The 26,797-nt window shown below is 34.7% G+C and overlaps 1 protein-coding gene across 2 annotated transcripts in view; it reads right to left on the bottom strand.

Annotated features, from left to right (window-relative positions):
- atp8b5a (ATPase phospholipid transporting 8B5a) overlaps positions 1 to 26,797 on the bottom strand; it is a 56,404-nt gene that overhangs the window by 6,825 nt on the left and 22,782 nt on the right. For both annotated transcript variants that reach the window (XR_012406786.1, XM_021476431.3), the window contains exons 6-26: positions 25,615 to 25,676; positions 22,875 to 22,947; positions 22,688 to 22,758; positions 22,454 to 22,536; positions 20,852 to 21,010; positions 20,395 to 20,483; positions 17,410 to 17,597; positions 17,119 to 17,327; positions 16,955 to 17,001; positions 16,699 to 16,864; positions 13,651 to 13,839; positions 13,455 to 13,570; positions 12,336 to 12,500; positions 11,862 to 11,973; positions 10,386 to 10,491; positions 7,797 to 7,938; positions 3,093 to 3,276; positions 1,630 to 1,853; positions 1,451 to 1,534; positions 823 to 1,068; positions 590 to 728 (exon numbers count right to left, since the gene is read on the bottom strand). Coding sequence is in view for 1 of the 2 variants with exons in the window: in XM_021476431.3 (XP_021332106.1) it covers positions 590 to 728; positions 823 to 1,068; positions 1,451 to 1,534; positions 1,630 to 1,853; positions 3,093 to 3,276; positions 7,797 to 7,938; positions 10,386 to 10,491; positions 11,862 to 11,973; positions 12,336 to 12,500; positions 13,455 to 13,570; positions 13,651 to 13,839; positions 16,699 to 16,864; positions 16,955 to 17,001; positions 17,119 to 17,327; positions 17,410 to 17,597; positions 20,395 to 20,483; positions 20,852 to 21,010; positions 22,454 to 22,536; positions 22,688 to 22,758; positions 22,875 to 22,947; positions 25,615 to 25,676 (2,854 nt within the window). In the remaining variant the exon portion in view is untranslated. The remainder of the gene's footprint in view (positions 1 to 589; positions 729 to 822; positions 1,069 to 1,450; positions 1,535 to 1,629; positions 1,854 to 3,092; positions 3,277 to 7,796; positions 7,939 to 10,385; positions 10,492 to 11,861; positions 11,974 to 12,335; positions 12,501 to 13,454; positions 13,571 to 13,650; positions 13,840 to 16,698; positions 16,865 to 16,954; positions 17,002 to 17,118; positions 17,328 to 17,409; positions 17,598 to 20,394; positions 20,484 to 20,851; positions 21,011 to 22,453; positions 22,537 to 22,687; positions 22,759 to 22,874; positions 22,948 to 25,614; positions 25,677 to 26,797) is intronic.

The following is a 26,797-nucleotide window of genomic DNA, read 5'->3' as shown; positions in this document are numbered from 1 at the left end:
AAACAATATATTGTATAAAATAATATATTTATATAAAAATAAATATGTACTATAACAGAAAGCATATTGGCTTTGTACTATAATTTACATCACCAACCCAAATAATATATTGCTATGTGTGTGTTTTTGTGTGAAAAAGTGTTTACCCCTAAACCAAACTGAAGCGAACTTGGGTTCTTTAGCAAGACAATAATATAAACTACACCATAAGTCCACTACTAGGTGAAGAAAAACAAAATGAGACTTTGGAGTGGCCTCAATCCAATTGAGTTGCTGTGGAATGACAATTTCGGGCTCAAAAAAAATAAAAAAAATAAATAATAATAAATAAATAAAAATTTCACTTCTTCTTTTTAAACTCAAACTGCTTGATTACAGTTGTTGCTGCTTACGGTCGCCAACCAGGTATTAGGTTTAAGGGGCAAAATTTTTTCCCTTAATAATTAAAACCTTCATTTAAAAACTGCATGATGTGTTTGCTATTTTGACGAATATTTAATTTAGTTTAAATGATCTAAAAAGGGGGTGCAAAAACTTTTTTCACACCATTGTGTGTGTCCGTGCATTTGTGTGTGTGTTTCCCCCTTACCTATGAAAGCAAAAGAAGCTGGACGTAACTTGAAAAGTCCATCAGTATACATGGTGAAGGTCAAAAAGAAAAACATTCCCAAACTTCCCCAAACGAACAGATGGTTGACCACAGTCCAGTACGAGAGGTCCAGCCCCAACTTTAGCAAATTAAGAAACAAAATTATGTATTTAAAAAAAATTGCTATTCAATAAAATCCATTAGTCACAATCACAGTGCAGCATGAAACTGACCTGCACACAAACAGTGACGGTGAGGCAGGTTTGAGTAATGAGTGCGAATGACTGATAGTCTGCTCCATCTCTGCCGTCGGCTCTCGCGGTGTCATATGTAGTGGCGTAAGGCACAAAGAACAGCACTAGAGAACTGTAGCAGCTGTGAAGCGCACACATCATGAAGGCACGCTTACTGAAGTACTGACTCAACTGACCCGGCACGTACAGCTGAGGGAACTCCAGACTCCAGTTAGCATTCACATCCTGAACAAACACACTAATCAATAGCAAGCCATATTTCATTTTAATCAACCTCCTCCTTTATGGCAAATAATATACAACTGAAATCCTACAAGGTCCCATTCGCCGCCTTAATAACACTCATGAGGGTGGTTAATAGAAATGTTTTAATGTTTAATGAAAGTTAATAATAAAAAAGTCCACTGCTTGCATTCTCAAAAAATATGTTTTTTCTTAACTGACTGAATCCAACATCAAGCAGAATGTTAATCATCTGGACACACACAAACCTATTTGTTTTAACCTATTTTGTAACTTAAAGCATACATCAAATTGAATAAAACAGGACTAAAATAAATAAATTCAGATTATTAAGGGAACATTATTATACAGTACATGTTCCTACCTGGTCAAACAGACTCATTCCCAGAACAGGAAGAGCAGTGTATACCAAATTATACAAAGTGATGAAGCCTTCATCATAAACCGTCTAAAAGAAGAATAAAAATATAAACATTTGTGTTTAATGGAAAGTTTTAGCTAATGTAATTGCAAAAGGGGGGAAAATAATTGTTTTAGGCTCACCTGAGCAGAAAAGCCGCAAAAAAATGCATACCAGAAGTGCACAAAGGTAAAGGTGAAGTTCTTATAGAAGAAGTAGCGCAGAAACTTGCACATGCGCAGGTATGACCAGCGTCCATGAACCAGTAGGAGGCGCTGCAGGAAGCGGAACTGAGCGAAGGAGAAGTCACTGGACAGCACAGCCTGCATCCCTTCCTGACCGCTGATACCCACACCAATATGAGCCGCTGCAGAGAGAGAATAGAGAGGATGTGATTACTCTAAATAAAAAATAAAACCACATAATGTGAACAAAAATACCTTTTGCTAGTAAAAACCATAAACCAAGACTGACTATTTTTTAGTTTTCATCCACTTGAAAATGAATTACTTTGGATTTATATTTTATTTCTGTACTTATTTGTGAGTAAATGTCCTTTTAAATAAAAAAAAAAAAAGGATTATACTATACTCACTATCTTTCGGCCTGATTTATCAGGGGTCTCTATACGATACGATACGATACGATACTATACTATACTATACTATACTATACTATACTATACTATACTATACTATACTATGCTATTTAAACCATTTGTTTGCTTGTTTTTTGTGAGCATAAAATAAAAAGAGGCTTTGCTTATATTCTTTTTAGACAATACACTGTTTTTTGGTCGGAGTAACCCTAATTTTCAATCACAATAAATTAAAATGTGTTATTCTATGTATGCACCCGACTGGGATTTTCAGAAAATACAAAAGAAAGATGTAAACAAATATTGAAACCGAACTGACATTATTCTAGGACATTATTCATATCTTGATCCTTGAGGGCTGGTGTCCCTGCAGAGTTTTGCTCCAACACTAATCAAACATAGCTGAACAAATAAATTAAAATTTCTAGAAAGCTATAGGCAGGTGTGTTTCAATAGGGTTGGAGCAAAACTCTGTAGGACACCGGCCCTCCAAGATCAAGTTTGCATATGCCTGTTCTAGGCTAATTCAAATAACAATACTACAATTGTATAGACCAGGGGTCACCAATCTCGGTCCTGGAGGGCCGGTGTCCCTGCAGGGTTTAGCTCCAACTTGCCTCAACACACCTGCCTGGATGTTTCAAGTATACCTAGTAAGAGCTTGATTAGCTTGTTTAGGTGTGTTTGATTAGGGTTGGAGCTAAAATCTGCAGAACACAGGCCCTCCAGGAACAAGCTTGGTGACCACTGGTATAGACAATAAACTTTACAAAAAATGAACGCTGCAATAAATCTACAATGGCGGTTCATTCCACTGTGGGAACCCCTAATAAACCAGGGACTTAGCCAAAGCATAGTAAGTGAGTGCTAACTCAAATTTTTGACGTAATACCAACAAATTATTTAAACTTTTTCCACATTCTAACAGAAATACCACTTTATATCATAAAACACCACAAAGTTCCTTCTTTTATTATAGATGTGTGTTGACGTAATCCTTATACTCACCTTTAATCATGCTAACATCATTAGCTCCATCTCCTATGGCCAGAGTGACAGCTTTCTTATATCTCTTGACGAGCTCCACGACCTGAGCTTTCTGTAGAGGAGTTACCCGACAGCAGATCACCGTCTTACACATACATGCTGTCCGCAGAAACTCCAGCTCCATGCTGCTCTCCAGAGCGAACGCCTGCAGATACCCAATATACACAGATATGAAACCTTTACAGCATGAATGACAACAAAGTCTGCAACACTCTAGTCTACGCTTATATAATTAGGAACTATAATCTCATTCAGGTGTTATAAAAAAAGAACCTTTCTGCCGTACTATGGTTGCAGCAGGCACAATGATATTACGCAGCATCAACTTGACAATAAATATAATCAATGCCATGACGATTTTTGTGGGAGACAATTAAGAACATATTTACTTTGGTGCTGATCCTAAACCGTGTCTATTTGAACTAGAAAGTTTATTAATTTCAGGCACTGAATAAGATCAGTGTGTCTACTGCAGCCATCCCTGCAAAAAAATCCAGCTTAAACCACACTGTTAACCCTTACTGTAGATTATGCAGTAAATAACTGTAAAATAGCCAGTGTTTAGCTGTAATGAAAAGAAACAGTATTTTACTGTAAAAGGAGCAGGATTTGTATGAAATTCTGTAGTGCAAAGAATAAATTACAGTAATTTACTCTATGTACCATTACAGATATTTACCGTGATAATAAATGGTAAATTACTGATCAACCATTATTACCCCATCTATTCTGATGCTTTATGTTGCTATTTTATATTTATTTTATCTCTGTGTTTTCTTGGGTTCCTTTTATGTTTTTTAACATTGAGTATCAGGAGTCAACCAATGCCACAGAGCTTATTAAAAGGTAATTGTAAGATATGGACGAAATACATTTAAAGGCAAAAATATTCACACAGAGCAAAGAAATTGTCACAATAAATTTTTAACTTTGTTTACTTTTTCTATAATTAATCTAATTTAATTGCCTAGTTTGACCTATACTTAAGATTTTAAATTGCACTTTCAACTGAATATTAGTATTTTGCTAAATAACTACTAAAAATGTGTTATTAAAAAAAAAAAAAAAAAAAAAAAAAAAATATATATATATATATATATATATATATATATATATATATATATATATATATATATATATATATATCTTAAACAACACGCACATACATTTTTGCAGAGACTCAATGAATTTCTCTGGAAAACTGGCAAGTAAAAGTGCCATTAACAGTATAAAGGCTTTCCTAAATAAATGTATAAATCATGATACTTGTTGTGTTTTTTATTATTTTTACTACAGATTTGGAACGACATGAGAATCAGATTATTTATTTATTTATTTTTTTCTATGGATGAAGTTTATATTATAGTATATTTTTATTAAACAATATGTGCATAACTGTGATAAATGTAGGCAGTTGCTTTGAAAATATGCTATGTACCAGGGGTGTCAAACTCCTGGAAGGCCACAGCCTAGTAGAATTTAGTTCCAGCCCTGCTTCAACACACTACCTTTAGATTTAGTTTGATCAGGTGTGTTTAATTAGTATAACTGCACTGTTACTCTGTAGATTGTGCAGTAAATAACTGCAAAAAACAATGATTTAGGCATCACCACACACTCCCACAGGCTGTCCGTCTTATTCTAAACACAAAGGTGTTAATAAGAGTTTTCAGAAAATGCTGGCCCTTTAAGAGAGCCAGGTGTTTGATTTGTTTACTGCTGAGTGTGCTCTATTCTCTGTCTATCAATTCAGATGTTGAGTCTGATATGTTTTAGGCTTTAAATAAGAATCCTAAACGAGTAAGTAAAATGTGTTCAAATGTTTTTGAGGGTTTATAAAATAAGGCTGTGTTTTAAGTTATATTGTTGTTATCTTGAACTGTGTACTTGAAAGCTACATTGTTAGCTAGTTAGCCTCTCCTCATATAACTTCTTACATTACTTTTGTTTAAGTATATGTATTTATTGGATATTGCATACTGCCATAATGTACAGATGCTAACAGTTGTATGTATCTTTCTGGCAACTAAGCCAAAATTAAATTCCATCATCTCAGTAAGGTAACATGTGCACATCATCACAGGGAATCACAAAAACATGATACACATAGCCATCCACACACAAAAGCTCCCCTGTCCGGTCCCAGGTTGTGAGTTTGTTGCTAAGTATTTTTCAGAGCTGTTTCCATCTATGAATTTATATTTGAAACAATAAAAAAGTTTGTTGTCATGAGATAATTATAACAATAAAAGATTGGATCCTTTGGTTTTTCGGTGTTGCCAACTTTATTTTTGTTTTCTATAATTATTTTAAACTTTTTGAGATTTGACAGAGCTTTTAATTATTTAAAACTTTAAAATTTAAAATAATTATTTTGTTTTTTGCTGTTCAGTTTTTTTTTTTTTTTGTTTTTTTTTGCATGGTCAGCATTGAGGAGAGAGTAACACATTTCACTGCAGCACTTTGTGTGTGTGTGTGTGTGTGTGTGTGTGTGTGTGTGTGTGTGTGTGTGTGTGTGTGTGTGTTTACTGGATATGTGATTGATAAATGTTAGCAGTTGCTTTAAAAGTATGCTATATACCAGGCGTGCTTAATCCTGTTCCTGGAGATCTACCTTCCTGCAGATTTCAGTTGCTATCCATATCAAACACACCTAAACCAATTAATTAGGACTTGAACACCACGTGATAATTACAGGCAGGTGTGTTTGATATGGGTAGCAACTGAAATCTGCAGGAACGTAGATCTCCAGGAACAGGATTAAGCACCCCTGCTATATACCATGGGGGTCAAACTCCAAGTTCCTGGAGAACTGCAGGGCAGCAGAGTTTATTTCCCACCCTTCTTCAACATTACCTGTAGATTTCTAACGAGTCTTAATTAGTTTTATCAGGTGTGTTTAATTAAAGTTACAGCTTAAAGTCCCAGTCACACTGCACTTTTCTCCCTTTAGACTTCCATTCATACGCATGTGAATGCTGCAGACCTGGAATGCATGCTCATGCGACAAATTTTACAGTTTGCAGCATTGGAAAGTTTAAGCTTGGAGAACTCTGAACTGTGAAATTACATCATGTGATTGCTTGAGACTAATCAAAGATCAAACCATGACCTCTCTGAACAAAAATTATGGACCAGTTGCTTGCTTTTTCAATCTCTAAATATTTTGTTTAATCCCACTCCTTTTCGCAGAGCCATATGACAGAATTTTGCATGCTTAAACGTTAGTTTGACTGCAGCCTTGCTGTGCAGACCTGGGGCTCTCAGTAATATGTAAGATGATATTTATATCTGCTGATTTCTTAATTTTGTTATACATTTTCTGTTTTATATTTGTTTGCTGCCAAAACAATAAAATAAATTTGTCAGAATTTACAACTTAATTTAAAGAATTAATAACAGGTAAGAATACTAAATAATTTTAGTAACACCTTGACATACTATTGTGTATGCAGTATAATGCTGTGAGTTGTAACACTACAGTACAGTAATTAACTGTACACAGTTTCCAGTTAGTTACCACTGCTGCTCTATTACAGTGATTAACTGGCAACACTGTTGCCAGCTACTCACTGCAATGGTTCGGTTACAGTAAACAACTGGCAACACTGTTGCCAGCCACTCACTGTAATGGTTCAGTTTCAGTAATTAACTGGCAACACTGTTGCCAGTTACTTACTGTAACCAAACTTTTACAGTGAGTAGCTGGCAACGGTGTTGCCAGTGTTCATCTGTAAAAAAGCCTGGTAAGGTCTAACAGTGCAGCCTAGGCTGGTTGGCTGGTTTTAGCTGGTCAACCAGGCTGGTTTTAGAGGGGTTTTGGCCTTTTCCAGGCTGGTTTCCAGCCATTTCCAGCCTGGTCTTAGCTGGTCAGGCTGGAAACTGACCAGCTTAATCCAGCTAAAACCAGCTTGACCAGCCTGGTTTAAGCTAGACATAGCTGGTTTTGGCTGGGCTCCCATCCTGGCTAGGCTGGTCAAGCTGGTTTTAGCTGGTCATCTCCCAGCCTGACCAGCTAAGACCAGGCTGGAAATGGCTGGAAACCAGCCTGGAAGTGGCCAAAACCCCTCTAAAACCAGCCTGGTCGACCAGCTAAAACCAGCCAACCAGCCTAAGCTGGTTTAAGCTGTTTTTTTCATTAGGGATGGCTTGATTATTATGCCAGAATAAGAGTAACCTAGCCTTATCAACCTTAAAATAGCTTTTTATTTTCTGCCTGTCTTAGTACAAGATGTAACTACAGAAGTGTCAATCTTTAAATAGGAAAATTCTTGAAACACTTTAGTCATTTTTGAGAGTTATGTTAATGGTTTGATCCGATACAATGATCTATGCTAAGCTAAACTAAGCTAAGCTAAAAGTGCTCCCATCAGACCCGCAGATTGGCTGAATGGATTAATAAATGGTAAAACCGTAGGCTACTGTTTATCTACTGGGGATTTGTAAAATGAGCCAATTCTTAAAAGGAAGGGAGGCGTTACTTTAAATTGGTTGGATTTGATTGGTTTTGTCAACCTGAAACGCAGAGTTTGTTTATCTTGGAAACTGAGGAATGAAAAAATTGCAAGTAGGCTAATGTTCACACTTCCTAAATATGGTTCAAGTCCAATTGAACATGCACAAAGATTTGATTTGGACTGACAGGGAGGAAGACATGCTTCTTACCAGACTGTGTCCGTTTATCACCAGTCCATATTCTCCGTTCACATGTTCATCCTGAACCACTTTAGGAGTATTACCCAGGATAACCTCAGGGATAAGAAATTTATCTTGTTCAGTAGAAGGCTGCATCTTTAGACGGGCATCCCTTTGCAAAAAAGAAAAAAGAAAAAAAGATGTAAATATAAAACTTGAAAAAAAAAGTAATGCACAAAATAGATTTTGTAAACTACATTTTAAATATAATGTTCATCCCCAAAGATGCAACCTGTGGCTGACAACTAACCATTCAGCAACACATGCTCAACTATTTACCAACCATTAAACGGTACATGCTTTATTTAATTGGAAAAAAAAACAAATTCAGCAAATACATCTGATTGCTATATTTATTATTATCATCATCAATATTATTAAAGGCGGTTCATTCCGCTGTGGTGACCCTAGATTAATAAAGGGACTAAGCTGAAAAGAAAATAAATGAATGAAAAATATTAACAGTAGTAGTAGTAGTAGTAGTAGAAGTGGGCGACACGATGGCGCAGTGGGTAATGCTGTCGCCTCACGCTGGTTCGAGCCCCACCTGGGTCAGTTGGCATTTCTGTGAGGAGTTTGCATGTTCTCCCCGTGTTTGCATGGGTTTCCTCCGGGTGCTCTGATTTTGTCCATAGTGTATGTGAGTGTATGTCCTGGTCCTCCAGGTTGGGGGTTGAGCGTCGGACTAACAACCCACCTCATAAAAACCATATGTTACGAAACACCAATATGGTGTGGCTAAATATCAACTTCGATATAAATAGCCTTGGAAATACGCAAGTAAGAAGTAGAAGCAGTAATATTAGTATTTATTATTAACATTGTCTAATCAAATTTTACAAATGAAATGAAGTACCACTACAATACTAATTTGTACAATGTACTAATGCAATTATATGCTAAATATTTTGTAATAATGTTTATTGGTCACACTTTACAATAAGGTTTATTAGTTAATGTTAATTAATGCATTTACTAACATGAACAAACAATGAACAATACATTTACTACGGTATTGGTTCATGTTAGGTGACGTTAGTTAATGAAATTACAGTTGTTCATTGTTAGTTCATGTTAACTCATGGTGCATTAACTAATATTAACAGGTATGGACTTGGATGTTAATAATGCATTAGTAAATGTTCAATTATGATTAATAAATGCTGAACATGTGTTGTTTATGATTAGTTCATTTTAGTAAATGCATCAACTAATGAACCTTATTGTAAAGTGTTACCTGTTTATTTTTATAATAAGAAGAAATAATAAGAAAGACTACTACTACTAATAATAATAATCATAATTACATTATTGTCATAACTATATAATTTACATTATTAGCGCCACTAGTATTGTAGTATTCTCAAATCCATTTTTCAAGCAGTCAAAATCCAATGCACAGAGTAAATGTGGATCAGGTTCTGTCAACCAAGCAGCTGAGACACTGAAAACACTGTTATTATGAGCTGCAAATTAGAAAAGATCACAGTGCTATGCATCAGAGTACATACAGGTATTTACGTAATAATAGTTTGACAGTTTAAACACACCCTATTGCGGGCCCGGATTGGCTAATCGGGAGGACCGGGAGAATTCCCGGTGGGCCGGTCCGTTTTTTGGCCGCGAGGGCCGGTGTCCCTAGTTCCAGAATCGGTTGCTCTCAGCAGTCACACTTTTTAAAAATAATTTAATTATTTACCTGACTACAGCCTTCTTATTAATTATTTTACCGCAGCTCTGCTCTTTTTATCTATTTTCTCGTAGCCTTGTGAGCAGGATGCAGGTTAATGATGATATAACTAGATAAGTCACCATTAAACGTACAGCAGTTGAGGTACAGTGGTTAGTACGTTAGATTATGAGGCGGCCAACCCGGGTTCGGTCCTTGTCTGAGTAACAATTTTTTTTTTTTTCATTTTTATTGTTAAGACATAATACTGTAAGGGTTGTTGAACATTTGAAGTTCTAAAAGTGCTGATTTCTCAAAAAAAGACGTGATAGTGTAATTAGAAACTGAATTGGAAATAACCTTATTTTAATATAGTCAGTGGTGAACTGAGGTGGGCCGGTCTGAGGCTTGAAACTCCAGGGCTGAAAAATAGTCCCACTCCGGCCCTGCCCTATTGCTTTCTCAGTCATTAGAATTGATGGTAACACTTTATTTTGATGGTTCATTTGAGTATTAGTAGACTGTCTGCTTAATATCTGTTAATACTGCTCCTTCAACAGACATTTAACTGACTATAAGTACATGTCAACTTACACTAATTCTAACCCTAAACCCAACCTAACAATCTACCTATAATCTAATGAGAATTAGTTGCAATGTAATGTAAATTCAACAAATGGACCATCAAAATAAAGTGTGACCAAATTGATCAACAACACTGAAACTGTTCAATACACTGCACACGCCTATTCTGATTTACTGTTCATTTTAGGCCCAATATACATCCATTTTTGTTTAAATCCTACCTAAGTCAGAAATCCCATTTTCAACCATGTGTTTTATTACTCAATGTGTGACAGGCATTATGTCATCTGTGTGAGTTACATTACCTCAGCTCCTGTCTGACCTCCTCAGGTGAATGTGCTGCAACAATAAACACGTCGTTCATCTCCTCCCTCAGCAGGTTACAGGAGTAGCCAATGTTCTCAGCGGTCTCTGTTGGAGAAAGACCGTTTCAGCAAAGTTTTCAGGGGGACATTTGGTCATTTATCATTAAAGGATCCTAATTAGCAATCCTGCCAACCCTGAGCACACTCATGAGAACTCACGCAGACACACTAATGGTGGGCAATCGTTACATTACATAACGATTATTAATGAAACATGCACTGACCTCAGTATATTGCATAATTGAATCATTGCACTTTTTATAATTTAAAACTTAAACGTTTAGTCTAAAATACTCTTTGGGCAGGGATGATCATTTAAAAAAACTAACAAAAAAATAATAATTAATGAGCTGCACTTTAACAAGACAAGTAAAAAAATGCTTTTGTAACTAATTACCTTAATTGTTTAAAACAAGGGTTTTCCATATTTTCTCGCCAACAAGACTCGTCTTACTCTGAAATATTTAGTGTGTGTTTTTGGCTTCGTTTTTGTGACTTTTTCCCTTAAACTAAACTAACTGTACATATTCTTTATACAAAATTTTAATGCAAAAATATACAGCTGTGACACCTGTGAATTTTTCTTTTTTCAGATATTTCCCATATGGTGTTTAACAGATCAAGGATTTTTCCACAGTATGTTCTATAATAATTGTTCTTCTGGAGAAACTCTCATTTGTTTTATTTCGGCTAGAAAAAAAAGCCATTTTTAATTTGTTATCAATAGTTTTAAAGTCAATATTATTAGCCCCCTTAAGCAGGTTTTTTTTTCAGATATTCTACAGAACAAACCATTATTAAACAATGACTTGCTAAATTAACCTAACTTGCCTAATTAACTTAGTTAAGCCTTTAAATGTCACTTTAAGCTGAATACAAGTGTCTTAAAACTATATAGTAAAATATTATTTACTGTCATCATGGCAAAGATAAAATAAATTAGTTATTAGAAACTGGTTATTAAAACTATTATGTTTAGAAATGTGTTGAGAAAAATCTCTCTGTTAAACAGAAGTAGGCATTTCAATTAGGAAGATCAGGAAAAGGGTTTGGGGAGACGTAACAGACACCTCCTCCTCACCATTTCTGTAAGTTTTGACAGTTGAATGGGTGTGGTTAAGTATGAGCCACACCCAATTTATATATGTCATCAAAGAATTGAACTGAAAACAGACAGGAAGTGCATTTTCAGATTTTAGTTAAAGATGGAAGGGCAAACTCCTTTGCTTTCTTAATGACATGCACAGATGAATTCTTCACCACAAAACTAGCAATGTGAGCTAACAAAATCAATATGGTTAGATTTGATTTCAGGGGGACTCTAAACCAAATAATGTTTGCTAACAAAAAAATATTCATAACAATATATTGTTTGTTAAAAGGAAGACGAGAAAATAGAATTATATAGTGGAGCACCTTGCTTGTCCCCGGTGAGCACCCAGATTTTGATTTCTGCTTTCGCCAGCAGCTCAATGGTAAGAGCGACTCCATCTTGAAGTTTATCCTCAATGGCCGTGGCCCCAATTAACTGTCCAAAAACATGACAAGCCCTTCAGCATCATGTTCTAACAAACACCTAATATTTACAATAAATGAAACGGCTATAGAGTAAAACACATGACCAGGGAAATCACTGACCTAATGTGAAATCAGAAAATAAGCATTTTGTGCAGATAGTTTTTTTTAGACAAAAGAGACACTGAAATCAGATCATATATTTATTTTAATATAGCATATTTTTGTGATGTCTTTCAATATTTCATAATATAAGCTAGTCGATTGTTATTTGTTCATTTATTAATGAGTAGTGAGTTATTAAGCATATGAGTTAATGAGTTATTAATGAGTTATTAAGTATAGTGCTGAATACTTTTCATATAGCATGTATACCATCATGTCTTTCTCTATCTCCTCATACACTTTGTCCAGTTTCTCCTCTCTGTCCTCCATTGCCACACTGGACTCATGATGGCGCTGTTTCCACTCTGCAAAATAGTCTTCATCCAAATCCTTATACGCTAGAACAAGAGTCCTCAAACCTTCTCCAGCAAACTCCTACAGAGAGAGAAAAAGATTCGTTCACTGTCAAATATATGGTAAGATGTATAGTATACCGAATGACAGTCAAGCATATTCCTCTTGAGGGAATCTGAAGAGCTTCTCAGTGGAGTTTACTTGCTTTTGAGGTTCAATTTGAGAGAGAAAATAATGAGTTTATATAGGCAGCTCAAAAATCTGGATTAAACCTCCAACCTGGGGGTTCCTAAGTGAAGAAAGTGTATGAATGAATTATATTCAAAGTTACCAAATTGGGCTGCGCCAAAATATAGTTTAGTGGTGTTCTGCAATCAAAGGCTGTGATTAAATAACTATAATCAGACATTTTTTAGTGTGGTGTTTGGGAATGCAATGTGTGTTAGGTTGACTATATTTACTTATTCACATCAACGTTTCCAGCATTCAGCCAAAACAGAAGACTAAGGAAATTTCAATTGAGAGTTTCATTTGAAAGCAAAGGCAAAAATAATAATAATGTAATGTAATGTAAAGTAAGTATATTTTTTTAATTGATAGTTAATATTTAATTGAAAGTTAAGAAAATATTGATAGAAATATTTAGAAGAAGAAAAATTAGATTTAAAAAATTGTTCCAAGAGTAATTATAATGTCTCCAAAACGTATTTAAATGTACTGACAAGTATTGTTGTTCTAAGTTTCTGAGAAAGCACAGTTAAAATGTACAGTATAAGTATATTTGATTATGAATGATGTGCATTCCCACTGTCATTTCAAATCCAACAGTGAAATCTGCTTTCTGTTATGTTCACTTGATTATGAGATCAGAGAGCTGTCAACATGCAAAGCTTAAATTACTGAAATATAGCTTTACCCTGAAATCTAAATGTCTAATAATGAGCTTAGAAACCATTTTCTAATGAAAGCATGTAAACAAAAGCTGATAGCAGTCTCTTTGTAGCCTCCTTATAGTGCCCTCTAGTGTTGACTCACATTGAGGTGCTCAGTGGTGACCTCCATCAGTTTGCTACAGGAAGGATGTAGTCTTTCGTAGATGATGGTGTCTGCTCCTTTACAGTACAGAGAGAGTTTGCCCTCCGGATTACGGACTATTAGAAAAGCACAAAACATATAAGAAAGGAGCCTTTTTTATCAGTCAAGTAGTACCGTTCAAAACCAGAGTGCGTACCAATCACAGACATCCGTTTCCGCACATTGTTAAAGTCCAGGATGGCTAGCAGCTCATAGGTCCTCTGAATGCCCATCTCTTCTATTGTAATCGTCTCAGGACTGCGAGAGCGGAACACAAAACCGAAATTACGCGCGGCCGTGACCAAGGCACCCTCATCAGGAGATTGGGCCTGGTACACTAGATGACCTACACAGCCAAAACAGAGGGGGAAATGCATGATTTAATGTTTACAGTTGAAGTAAAAATTATTAGCCCTCCCGTGATTTTTTTTCTTTTTCAAATATTTCCTAAATGACGTTTAACAGAGCAGGAATTTTTCACAGCATTTTCTATATTTTTTTCCTCTGAGGACAGTCATTTTTCTTTTATTTCAGCTAGAATAAAAGCAGTTTTTTTTTAAATATCATTAGCCCTTTTAAAGGTGCAGTAGGTGATTGTCTTCAGAAACATTTTTTTGTTGTGGTGATTGAAAGTCTCTTCACATTACAATAGCAATGAAAAAAGTAAATGATCTAAATGTATTTATATGTATTTTTATATTCTGGGTAAGGCAAAAACTAAAAAATGTTATGCAATTAAATAGAGTCGGGTGGACATCTCTCCTAATTCCGATAAGTAGCTCAAACTGTCAGGCAGGAAATGCAGATTTGAAGAACTACGCAGACGTTTGTAAGCAGCTCCGCCGTTTCATGAGAGAGAGAGAGAGAGAGAGAGAGAGAGAGATCGGTAAAAACATACTGAATCAAAACTTTTTAAAAACCTGAATTAATAATGGAGTTACATTTGCACGCTTGAGAAAGGATGACACCATGGCTGAAGCATTTCTTTTAGACAGGTAATGTTCTGTTTTAAAACTATTTTAGCTTCATGCAAAACTGATGTAACAATAGATGTTGTTGTAACAAATGGGTTATATCTGCACAGAAGTGTTGTTCAGCCACTAAAATCTTCTTGTGAAAGATTGATGTGACTATTTTCAGTTTCATAAGGTCCTTTTACAGCATCGATAATGTAGATTTTATTTAGTTTAACAGCAAAACACAAGTAAATAGTGCTATTCCGCCTAGTCAGCTTTACTGAGGTGAAGATGGTTTTTTATTCACATCACATTGGCTCATTGGCTTTTGAACAATGACAACCTGTGACGCTTTCCTTATATTGTTTACCATGCTACTCTGAATATTCGCTCTGAAATAGCATGTCAGTTTGGCTTAGTAATGCACGCCGCCGGACAAGCACTAGTCGCTTTTAACACATGAGAGAGGGTTCTGTGATCCTTAAGGTGCGCATGCTCTTGTTTCAGGAGGTGTGGCTCCGGTCGGCAGTGGAGTGATTGGGATTCAGAGATATATGCTAAGCTGTTAGCATTGTGGAAGATCACCTACTTTTTTTCGATTGTCTACACAACAAACCACTGTTATACAATGACTTTCCTAATAAGGTACATATTTCAGTCAGCCAGCCCCAGGGCTTCTGGTGAATTGTCATCCCATACAAAATTGCCACGTTTAAGATCAGATTTCTTAAAAAAAAAAAACAGTGATCTTCACTGCCTGGCTGAGATTTGATATAAAGTGGTAATCAGACCAAACAAGAAGCACTGCATTCAATTCTATTTTTCCACGTCATGCCTTTAAAAGACGAAAATGAATTGAGTGTCTGCGCTAGCTTGCTGCTAATAAATAGTGCCTGTAAACTTTTCTTTTCTCTCTTTTTACACTTTAACAACCAAACGGATGCTTAAGAAGCTCATCATTGAAGAAGTTCATCATTGGCTGAAAAACATTTACCCTCACTTGCCTATTTAATCTATTTATCCTAGTTAAGCCTTTAAATTGCACTTTAAGCTGAATACTAGTGTTAGTTGTCATTCGAAATTAGTTTTTTAAACTATTATGTTTCAATGTTTATGTATGATGTAGACATATAAGATACTTTATAATGACTGCATAAACTTAATATAAATGTGTGCTATGAATGCAGTGCACAAGGATCTGTTCATTCTAGGATCTAGGATTTTGCAAGACAATATGCGACAAGATTTGCTGCATTTCTTTTATTGTATTGCTGTGAAATATGTTTATTTCTTTTCATGACTTCAAGAACCATTAGGTTCTGTAATTTATACAAAGGCAATCTCTTAACCCTATAAAACTTCATATTTGAAACACAAAAAACTTTAATTGATTTTTTAGAAATCTTTGCAAAATCATTAGCATTAAAACTTGTGTATTTGTTTGTTCAATGAATCAGCACAATAGAACTACTGCACTTGTCTTTTGCCGACAATTAAAGTTTAGAGCACTCATCACAAGACCCATTCATTTTCTCCAGCTTATAGTCCCTTATTTATCAGGGATCGCCACAGTGGATTAAACCGCCAACTATTCTGGCATATGTTTTATACAGCGGATGCTCCTCCAGCCGCTGTGTCATGACATCATCAATGTCAAGAATATAAAGGAGAATCTAATGTTTTTTGCATGCTTATGACAACTGTTATTCAGTGTCATTCGCAAAGTAAATGCAATTTTGACATTGTTTCAAATATCTTTGTTATGATAAACAGATACATCACAACCCGTTTGTCTTTGTCATGACAACTTGCCAAGACAACAAAACTTGTCATAAATATGTCATAAACATGTTTGTCATAAGGACATCATAAATGTGTCTATTATCTATAATTTTGTGAATATTTTTCTAAATAACTTTTCAGTGGAATTATACAGTGTCAATAATTTTATAAATGTGTCATTAATATTTAATGACATTTAATGACAAAATTAAGGTGTGCTACAGCATTTGTGATGTTGTTATTAAAACGACAATTATAAAGGCATCATGATAAACATATTAGTAATAAAGATTTCATTACGAATACTCCAAGAAAACTGCTACCGATTCATCTAATGCTGCCCAAATCATCCTGAAAATAGTCAAATATTGCAAGCTCCTCTAAATTCTGCTGCAGTTGCTGGATTTTTACTTTAAAATCTGATCGCCCAAATTTTAGACTTTTAAATGTTAAATGCAGTCACTCACCCTCCTTCTTCTCCTCTGCCATGCAAGTGTGACAGAGAGCGAGTAGTCTGAAGAAAGCATGAACTTCTGGAAGCTCCAGCTTTACCGCCTCTACCAGGCTGTGATCATAAAAGAGAAACTTTGGATCTGCAAGTCCGTTGAAGGAAAAGTCCACTGGTGTCGTTTCCTATTACCAAAAAAGTCAAACTCATTAACCCAGCCTCATTAACCAGACTGGTTTAAGAGCCTTGTGTTTGTTTGAGACTTTGCTTCTCACCTCTGTGATCTCCAGCGTCTGTCCACTGTAGTGCTGGAAAACATCTCCTGTAGGGCAGAGAAGACATACTTTTAACTTCAAATAGTCTCTTAATGTCAGATTTATATCTTGTTTGAAATAACATAGGCATATAAATATGGAAAAAAAGTGATATTGGTCCAGACCGTAAGATTTCCCGTTGATGGAGCATTTGTTGAAGGTCATGATGTTCTGGGTGAGCGTGCCAGTTTTGTCTGAGAAGATGTATTTGATCTGACCGAGCTCTTCGTTGAGTGTTGTGGTTCGAGCCTCAGCTGGAGTGTCAGTTCTGGTGTGATACATGTTCCTGTCCCAGTTGATGTAGTAACTGTTGCCTAACCGAATCACTTCCATACTACAATGAGAACACAGAGCGTGAAATTGACTGTTTGCGTTACTGAAACATACTCTATTGCTTAGTGTACACTATACACTACCTGACATAAAGTGAGATGGGCACCACAGTGTTGAGGATTATAATGTACGACCAGAAAGTGAGAAAGGCTGAAAAGGCTGCGTTCTCTTCATGTGGAAGAAAGACATTGAACTTTGACCCTGTGTAGTTTTCCCAAATCCCATGTCCCACGGCCAGAATGATACACATCAGTGCTAGAAGTGCAAAAATCTGCAGAGAAATCACAATAGATCAAACCTATTAACTTTAAATTATCATCATTCACCACACTAACCAAATAGGCAACACTGTTGTACAAATATAAATATGTAAATATACAGTTGAATTATTAGCCCCTCTGAATTATTCGCCCCGCTTTTTTTTTTTTTTTTTGCCCAATTTCTATTTAATGGAGAGAAGATTTTTTTCAACACATTTGTAAACATAATAGTTTTAATAACTCTTTTCTAATAACTGATTTATGTTACCTTTGCTATGATGACAGTAAATAATATTTGACTAGTTCTTTTTCAAGACACTTCTAGGCAGCTTAAAGTGACATTTAAAGGCTTAACTAAATAAATTAGGTTAACTAGGTAGGTTAGGGCAATTAGGCAAGTTATTGTATAACCATGGTTTATTCTGTAAACTATTGAAAAAACATATAGCTGAAAAGGGCTAATAATTTTGACCTTAAAATGTTTTGTAAAAAAAAATTAAAACTGCTTTTAATCTAGCTGAAATAAAACAAATAAGACTTTCTCCAGAAGAAAAAAATATTATCAGACATACTGTGAAAATTTTCTTGCTCTGATAACATAATTTGGGAAATATTTAAAAAAGAAGGGGGGCTAATAATTCTGACTTTAACTGTATATACTAGTATAAATACTCATTTATTAATACCTATTTATGCTTATAGATATAAAATGTAATAATAAATGTATCTATGATTTATTTTTGTCTCATAATTATCATTTAAAGTCCATTTTAAGTCCAGCATATTATTTAAAGTCCTTGTAGAGCAGAGATTGGCTCACGGTAACCTTTGATTTGGCCCCACCTTTGATTTGATCCCATCTGAGAAGAGAGGGAAAATGACGGGGAATTTTGGGGAGAATGCCTTTAACAAAGATTGTCATTTCTAAATTAACATAACTTTTGTTTTTTAACTGTTCAGCAAAAAGCAAACTCAAATGAAAACTCAAACTTAAATGTTGTGAATGAATCAGATAAAAAAAAAAAAACAACAACGAAAGAATAAATAAATAGTCACTTGATGGCTAGCAGACATTGCAAAAGACCTCAGCAAGCAAATCGAGGCAAAGTGTATTTTTTGGTGTTATGAATGGGATTCTTCATGTTTTTATTGTAAGATGTTCATTATAAAATGTAGAAAAATGTATAATTCTTAACTTTTAAATATAATAAATTATAATATCAATTAAATTATACAATGAATTATAATAATAAACTAGGAAATTACATTGACAACTTTACGGTGTGGTATATTTACCTCCGCCCCACCACCCTCAATCAAGTTTAGGTTTTGGCTCTTCATAAGAAAGAGTTTAGGCACCCCTGTTCTAGAGGCACTTTCACACAAACACTACATTTACTGATTTATCAGGTACACCATAAAAACAGGAATAATGTGAGATATTACCACAATTTTAAAGAACTGGCTTGCTGTTTATAAAAATTTGTACAACACTGCTTTACTAGCATGGTATGGCAACAAGTAAAATAATTTGAGAAGATTTCAATATGCATCGCTATTCTCTCTTGAATGGATTCTGAGCTTAGTTTTTAACAGCAGATGATGTTGTATGCTTTACAAACAACAATACTTTGAATCCAATTCCTTACAAACGCCACTTGAACCTATAATAATTATTAATTAATTACTAAAATATATTACAAGTTTGGGGCGTCACAGTGGGGCAGTGGGTAGCACGATCACCTCACAGCCTCAGATGACTAAGCCGAAAAGAAAATGAATGAATAAATGAATGAAAGCTGAATATATATCATACATATATATATATATATATATATAAAAATGACAACTATTTGAAATTTTTGCAAAATAATGTTATTTATAAGTACTATTTGTACTTATTACTATCTTTCCAAATTAAAACGATTTAAATAGCTTAAGAAATAGTTGAAGTTCAAAGTGAGCTATTTTTATAATAGTGATAATCTCATCACTAAAAAGGCTGCTTTTACTTACCAAATGCACAAGTGCTCTTTCTCATGAGCATTTAAGTGTACGGTTAAAAACTAGTCTAGAGTACTAAACCACTACTAGACCAGCCATCTGCTGTTAAAAACTACTCATAGAATCCATTCGAGAGAAAATAGATAATGGGAGTCAACATCACAGCATGTTGTGTTCTGCCATAGCGGACACATGCAGGAGTGCACAATGTAAACCACAGAATCACCTTTTTATAGAAATGCCTTATGAAAAACATCTTACAAACACTCAAACAGAGCTTAACAAATGCTTTTTGAATGTATGAGAAGCTGAAAATATGCATTCCATAAAATTCTGTCTCTAACGATAAAGTGGAACAAGAGAAACCGAGCACAGATGCAGAGAATTTTAACAAATAAATGAACAAGCTTCTCGTAAGTGACAAGGTACAGTATCAACAAGCTGCCACAAAAAAATGTCCATATATGACTTTCTTGCTTATGTGTAGTGTAAGAGCTTACAATTTATTGCTGAGGAGTGTATATATGATACAATAAATCAATAGAGATAAATGCATTATTCTATAACAACACATTGCCAATCTCTATAGCGATGCATTTTGAAAATCTCAGAATTGAGGCAGAATCATTTTTTCAGATGCATTTGTTTTTTTCAAAAGCTCTAGCTTTAAGTAAAAATCCTGTCCAATGAAATAAGTGTTTTTTTAGTCTTGTGGTTAAATGCTAATATTCATCTCCACAGCAGATAGAAAACAACATGCAATGGTGCAGATAACTTTAAAGTACAGCTCTACTTTCAACTTACAAAAAGCACCAACACATTCATGAGTCGATCAATACTCGTCCTCTTAAAGGTGCTTTTTCCACAGTTTTGCATCAGCTTGGTTTCTGGGCCTGCAAGAAAAACATTTATTAGCATGGAATAACTTTACCACCAAGAAAAAAAAATCATCATAATGAATTCAATCATAAATCCAGTGTAGTATTTATTTAAGGGTCATTTTGCCCAGTCTATTTAGTCTGTGGACCAGCAGACTACTTTACATCACACACATGCTGATGAATTGAAATGGGATATCAGACAGGTCCAGAACACACACAAAACCACACACACACACACACACACACACACACACACACACACACACACACACACACACACACACACACACACACACACACACACACACACACACACACACACACACACACACACACACACACGCACACCCACACACCACACATCTGTCTGAGTTTATTACCTGCAAACAGCACCAGGCCAAAACACCAGTCTGTGTTTCTGAGAGTGCAGCCCCTCAGCAGGACCCGCTCATTGTCCAGTGAGTATTTCTGCGTGTCAAACGTCAGTGTGCCCGTAAAGCGATCCAGGCGGTTGTTAGGAGGCTCACAACACACCTCGCCTGAAGAAAACATGCAGAAGAATGGAGGAAAAAGTTATTGTTAAGAAGACTTGGCAGAAATAAAATGAGCTAAACTTAAATTAATGAATGAATGAAAAAGAAGAGCTTGGTTATTGATAGCCTAAAGGTTTGTGTAATAAATTCTGTTTATATTCTGTTTATAGCCTAATTGTATTTTTGCATAATTACAATTTTTTTGGTGCATAAAAGTGTTCTTGGACCTTTTCATGATAACAGTTGAACCACTGAAGTCACATGGAATATTTTGACAATGTTTTTGGTAGGGATGTTCAGATCCAATCACATCATCGGTAATCAGGTTTGAGAATGGTTTCAGAATAGATCAGAATCAGACGTTACCTTTCGATGAGGATTCAAATATACAGTTGAAGTCACAATTATTAGCCCCCTGTATTATAAGCACCCCTGTCCCCCCGCCCCCCATTTCTGTTTAACAGAGAGAAGATTTCTTCAGCAAATTTCTAAACACAACATGTTTCTAATAACTGATTTATTTTATCTTTGCCATGATGGCAGTACATACTTTTTAACTAGATATTTTTTCAAGACATTTCTATACAGCTTAAAGTGACATTTAAAGACTTAACTGGGTTAATTAGGTTAACTAGGCAGGTAAGTTATTGTATAATGATGTTCTGTAGACTAATGAAAAAAATAGCTTAAAGGGGCCAATAATTTTTACCTTAAATTGATTTTTTAAAAATTTAAAAGTGCTTTTATTCTAGCCAAAATAAAACAAATAAGACTTTCTCCAGAACAAAAAAAATGTTATCAGACGTACTGTGAACATTTACTTGTTCTGTTAAACACCATATGGGAAATATTTTTAAAAAGAATTCAAAGGGGGCTAATAATTCTGACTTCAACTGTATATGTATGCGGTGGCACAGAGTTAGACCCCCTTCTTGACTTCACACAGAAACAACAACGTGTACGGCAAACTGTGAGATATTTAAACTTGGGATTGCCTGCCAGGTATTTTAAGTTGAGGTGCTATTTGTTTTTATATTAGATTCTTTTTTATATTTACTGTTGCACTAAAGTCTAAAAGTAAAGAATTAATGTTATTTATTACTTGATTTTTCAAGCTACCTCACAGAAGTACTCTGTTTGTTAACAGATTTGTTGAATGTTAAAATAAGGTGAATTAAATAAAAAAAATTAGGAACATCCTAGATCTGTTTTTTTTTTGCTCTTTATTATTTTTATGTATTATAGATGTATTGGATCGAGTATTTTGGTTCTTTTTCTGGACTTTCTGTATGTTCTCTATAAATGAAAACTCTCTGATTTTATCTAAAATATCTTATTTGTGTTCTGAGAATGAACGAAACAACATGAGTAATCAATAACAAGAATGAGAATTTTGGGTGAACTAACCCTTTAAGTAAAAGAAAAAACTAATTAGCCTTTTAGTCTTACCGTTGAATGCAGCCAAAGCCTCCAAATTGTGCCCCATGTCTCCTGTTACAGTCAGAGACTGTTTAACCTTCAGGTTAGTTTCCCTATATTGGAAAAAGAAATCTGAAATCAGGCATTCTTTAAGCAATGGCAGCAAAGGATTTATGTTGTTGTTCTCACAAAGAAATGTTGGCTTCATCAAAAACACAAACACAAATGGCTTCAGATATTTAAACAACAACAACTGTTACTTACCCATCAAGCTCTGCAGTTTCAATGTAAACCAGGTTGAGAGGTTCACTGCTAGACAACAGGAGCAAATCTGCCTATGTGGAGGATAGAAAATGATTTAGTGTACGCTCAACAAATATTACATGAAATAATGTGATGTAATAATATACATTTTGTGCACATATGATTAGTAAATCACTAAATGTATTACTGTGACAAACTGGTTGTTCTCCAACTTGATAATGTCTCCCACTTGCACATTCATCCACTTCTCACTTGTCAGTCTATTACGAAAGACAAAGAGGGGAAAACATGCAAACATTCTGATTAAAACTAATTGCAACACACAGGGTGTGTGCATCAGATTCTATTTAACTCAACATAAATTATGAATGCACATTCTTGCTGAGTTTGATCATATCATGCTTTGAATATGATAAGCTACTACCAGAAAACTATATACATAAAAAAGGTGAAAAAAAAGCCACTATCAAAAACATAATAACAGGTTAGAAAAACAGGAAGAAATGTACTGTGTCTACAGCTGCGTCCTGTTGTGATTCATGTGCTTGTATTTATTTTAGAAAGCAAAACATTACAGATTAAACTACAGAAAGTAGGAGAACTATTAATAGACAACATATTTACAATTTAAGATCAGAATTTCAGCTTTACAGTCCCAGTACCTGGTAACTGACTTGGTGAATACTCCACCTTTTTTACTCTAAATTCAGTAGTTAATAATGAAAATACTGAAACACTTTATTATTATTATATACCAAAACAAAAGACGATCTTAAGTTGTGTAAAGAACATAGAAATAACAAACATCTTGTTGTTAAATAATTCAACGAATAATTACTCTGATTGGTTTTAATTGTATGGGAAAGGTGTAAGAGATAATCTACATTAATGTGATTGTTCTTGCTAAATAAAGCCTGACAGGTTGTCTGAACGTTGGTGTGAAAGATAATTATATATGTAGATATAAATAATATAAATGTAGATGTGAATGTATTCACTAACGATCAATATGATTTAAAGTACATAGAATACTTGTTATTACTTTCAGCAGTTGTTATCTGGGAATAACATTCTTGCATTGTTGTGATTGACCAATCAGAATCAAGTATTTCAGCTGTGTAATAAGTAACATTATTACTCGGCTGTCAGGGACACTGATTGGTCATTCAATTAAATTCAATTCATCTTCATTTCTATAGCGCTTTTACAATGTAGATTGTCAAAGCAGCTTAACATAGAAGTTCTAGTAAATTGAAACTGCGTCAGTCCAGTTTTCAGGGTTGTTATATCAAAACATGTATACTCTGTTAACAATTTTCTGTAGAATCTACAGTAACTTACTGGCAGCAGTTTGTCAGTAACTTACTGTAAATCAATTACAGTAAAAATACTGTATTTACAGTTATAACACTATTTATCTTGCTGTATATGTATTTACAGAATTGTTTGCATATTTTTACCATAAAATATAGTCATTTTCAAAATGTGACTTTAAAAACCAGTAACATACTGCATAACTGTCCTAAAGTAAAATATAGTTCATATTACAATACATATTTAAATACTGTCTCATTTACAAAAAACAATAGCCGTGTGTGTAATGTTACTGTTATGAACCAAACTGGAAAATTGGTGGAATTATTGGTGAAAGTCAGAGATGCAACAGAAACACACAGAGGAGAACTAAATAAAATAAACATGCTAGTCTTTTTGTTGGGACATAGTGAAGCATCCCAGAAAATACACAGTTTTTTTGTCCACTATGACACACTATATGGACATTTGCACACACCCTGTACATACATTGTGCAGTCATACTGTATATTGTGCTCCATTCAGGTGAGTGGGCTTAAAAAACCACCAGTAGGAAACACTCTTTATTTTCTGTGCACAAGACACTTTATTAGAAACACTCTGAATGTTCTCTCCATTTATTTGTATACAGTAGCTAAGCTTTTTTAAATTTGACATTTTGTTAGATATTCTATTGCTATATTCTTCATATATTTGTTTTTTACTAGCTATAACTTATATTTCTATAATCTAAAATTGTCTTTGTTTTTACTATTGTGCTCTTTAATGATTTATATATATATATATATATATATATATATATATATATATATATATATATATATATATATATATATATATATATATATATATTTATATAGTGTTTGTTTTTTAAGAGTATGGGCTGTTGCATAAGCATTTCACTGCATATCGTACTGTCTATAACTTTTGCAATTAATAAAATTGTAATCTGAATTGACATAAAATGCAATAAATAGATAGATTCTTATATCAATCACACATAGTTTTATAAATCAGCAAAACCTCTTATGCAATTGCTAAAGTGCTAAATATAGTTATATGGCCTGTGTAACAAACGAACAACCTAGGCTCATTCTAAAAATGTACTCCTATATACATTTCTAGAGAGCAGCAAATACATCCCAGGAGGTACATTTTTATTTTTTTTTTGCAGTTGACAAATGCAGTTTGTTTTCACAAATCCACCAGAGGCTTCTGTGTACGCTTTTTCAGACCTCAAATTTCTCTCGCGAGTGCCATTCGCACCTGCTGTTCTTGCATAAATCCACTAGAGGCCAACTAATTAACTGATTGACTGACTGACTGAGCGATCAACTGACCCACCCTCCTTCTTCCCTACACTCAACCAATAGTGATTTCAAAAGCACTGATTGACCTGGAAATTCAGCAGGAAATTCGTCCATTCTTAGGTAAGCAGTTAGCTGGTGTGCATGAAAAGAAACGGTGTTATACCGCGCTGTAGTGTTCCTTTTTAAAACAACATGCAGCCATACATACTTCTGGCTACATAATTCGCGATCTCCAGAAATGTATACAGAGCTACGTTTTCAGAATAAGCCTATGCTGCAAACAAAACAATGAATGCCGCTCACTTTCCACTGATGAGCACATTGACCTTCCGGTTATTGACCTGCCTGTCACTTCTGTGGCGATTCTGCAAATAAATAAAAAGAGGAAATTAACAACAATGAAGAATAACAGGAAAAGTAGCGAGCAAATAGAAGCCCTGATATGATCAATTCATTTGAAGACAAAAGACAATCCTCTGTTGTCAAATGCTAAGAGTCTAGAAAGTGGCTCATCCCAGTTTTAAGAAGGAGAGAGAAAGAGGAGTGAGATTCCCTAATTCCCCTCCACTCCCCTCAGCAGAAACATAAGGACTATTGTATTCCTGCTGAGGGTGAGGAGGCTCCTGTTCCCTGGATCAGATTTTCCAGTCCACCGCTGACATGTTTCAGACCCGTAACCTTTCACTTTATAAGATTCGGCTGTTTGGAAAGGAAGAAAAAAAAATCACTCAACGTATTAAATGACGCCTGTGTGCCAAAGTAAAGGGCATTTAAATTAGTTGTGTCCTACATATTGCAGTAAAAGCTGTCATTCTCATTAACTAAATGTCGTTTATTTCCAAAAGGCATACAGATCAGAAATTAAGAGTCTGTGCTCTTTTTCTTTCTTTCTAGTTTTTAGTTTCTCTCTCTTTTTTAAGCACATCTCCCAATAGGATGGGGGGAAAGACTGATTATTCATATCACTTTAGGGGTTTTGCATTCATAAGAGCTGCTGTTGGCACTTTACTTCGGCCTGCTTTAGGAAACAAGTAGTTAGAAGTTTTGATGTACATTTTTTTTATTATGTCGTTTGATTGGTCAGATAATTAGCACATGTAAATGATTTGACATTTTTCATGTTTGTTGTCTTTTTAGGAGTTAAAAAAAAGTTAAACAGGACTTTACAGCACAATGACCCTCTTTAAATAAAATGATAGATTCCTGGAGCTATCAAATGTGGCACAACAACATGAGTTGTTTTTTTGTTTTCAACCAGTGTTTTTATTTTCCCCTGTACTTCTTGTAAAGAAATGGGCCACCTATTAAGTTTAAAGCTTTAAATTATGTGCCCAGAGCTGACAGAGCTGCAAAAACAGATTTTTAAAACCAGTGTAAATGCCATTAACATGTTAGGCATGCATGTTGTCTTGTTCCGAATTAATGTTTTGATCAAATTCACAGCGATCAACATTATTAAAAATTAAAAATGAAGTGGAACTGCAGA

This window comes from Danio rerio, chromosome 5 (assembly GCF_049306965.1).
Source record: "Danio rerio strain Tuebingen ecotype United States chromosome 5, GRCz12tu, whole genome shotgun sequence".
Taxonomy (NCBI): Eukaryota; Metazoa; Chordata; class Actinopteri; order Cypriniformes; family Danionidae; genus Danio; species Danio rerio.
This window is presented reverse-complemented; position numbering and strand designations above follow the sequence as displayed.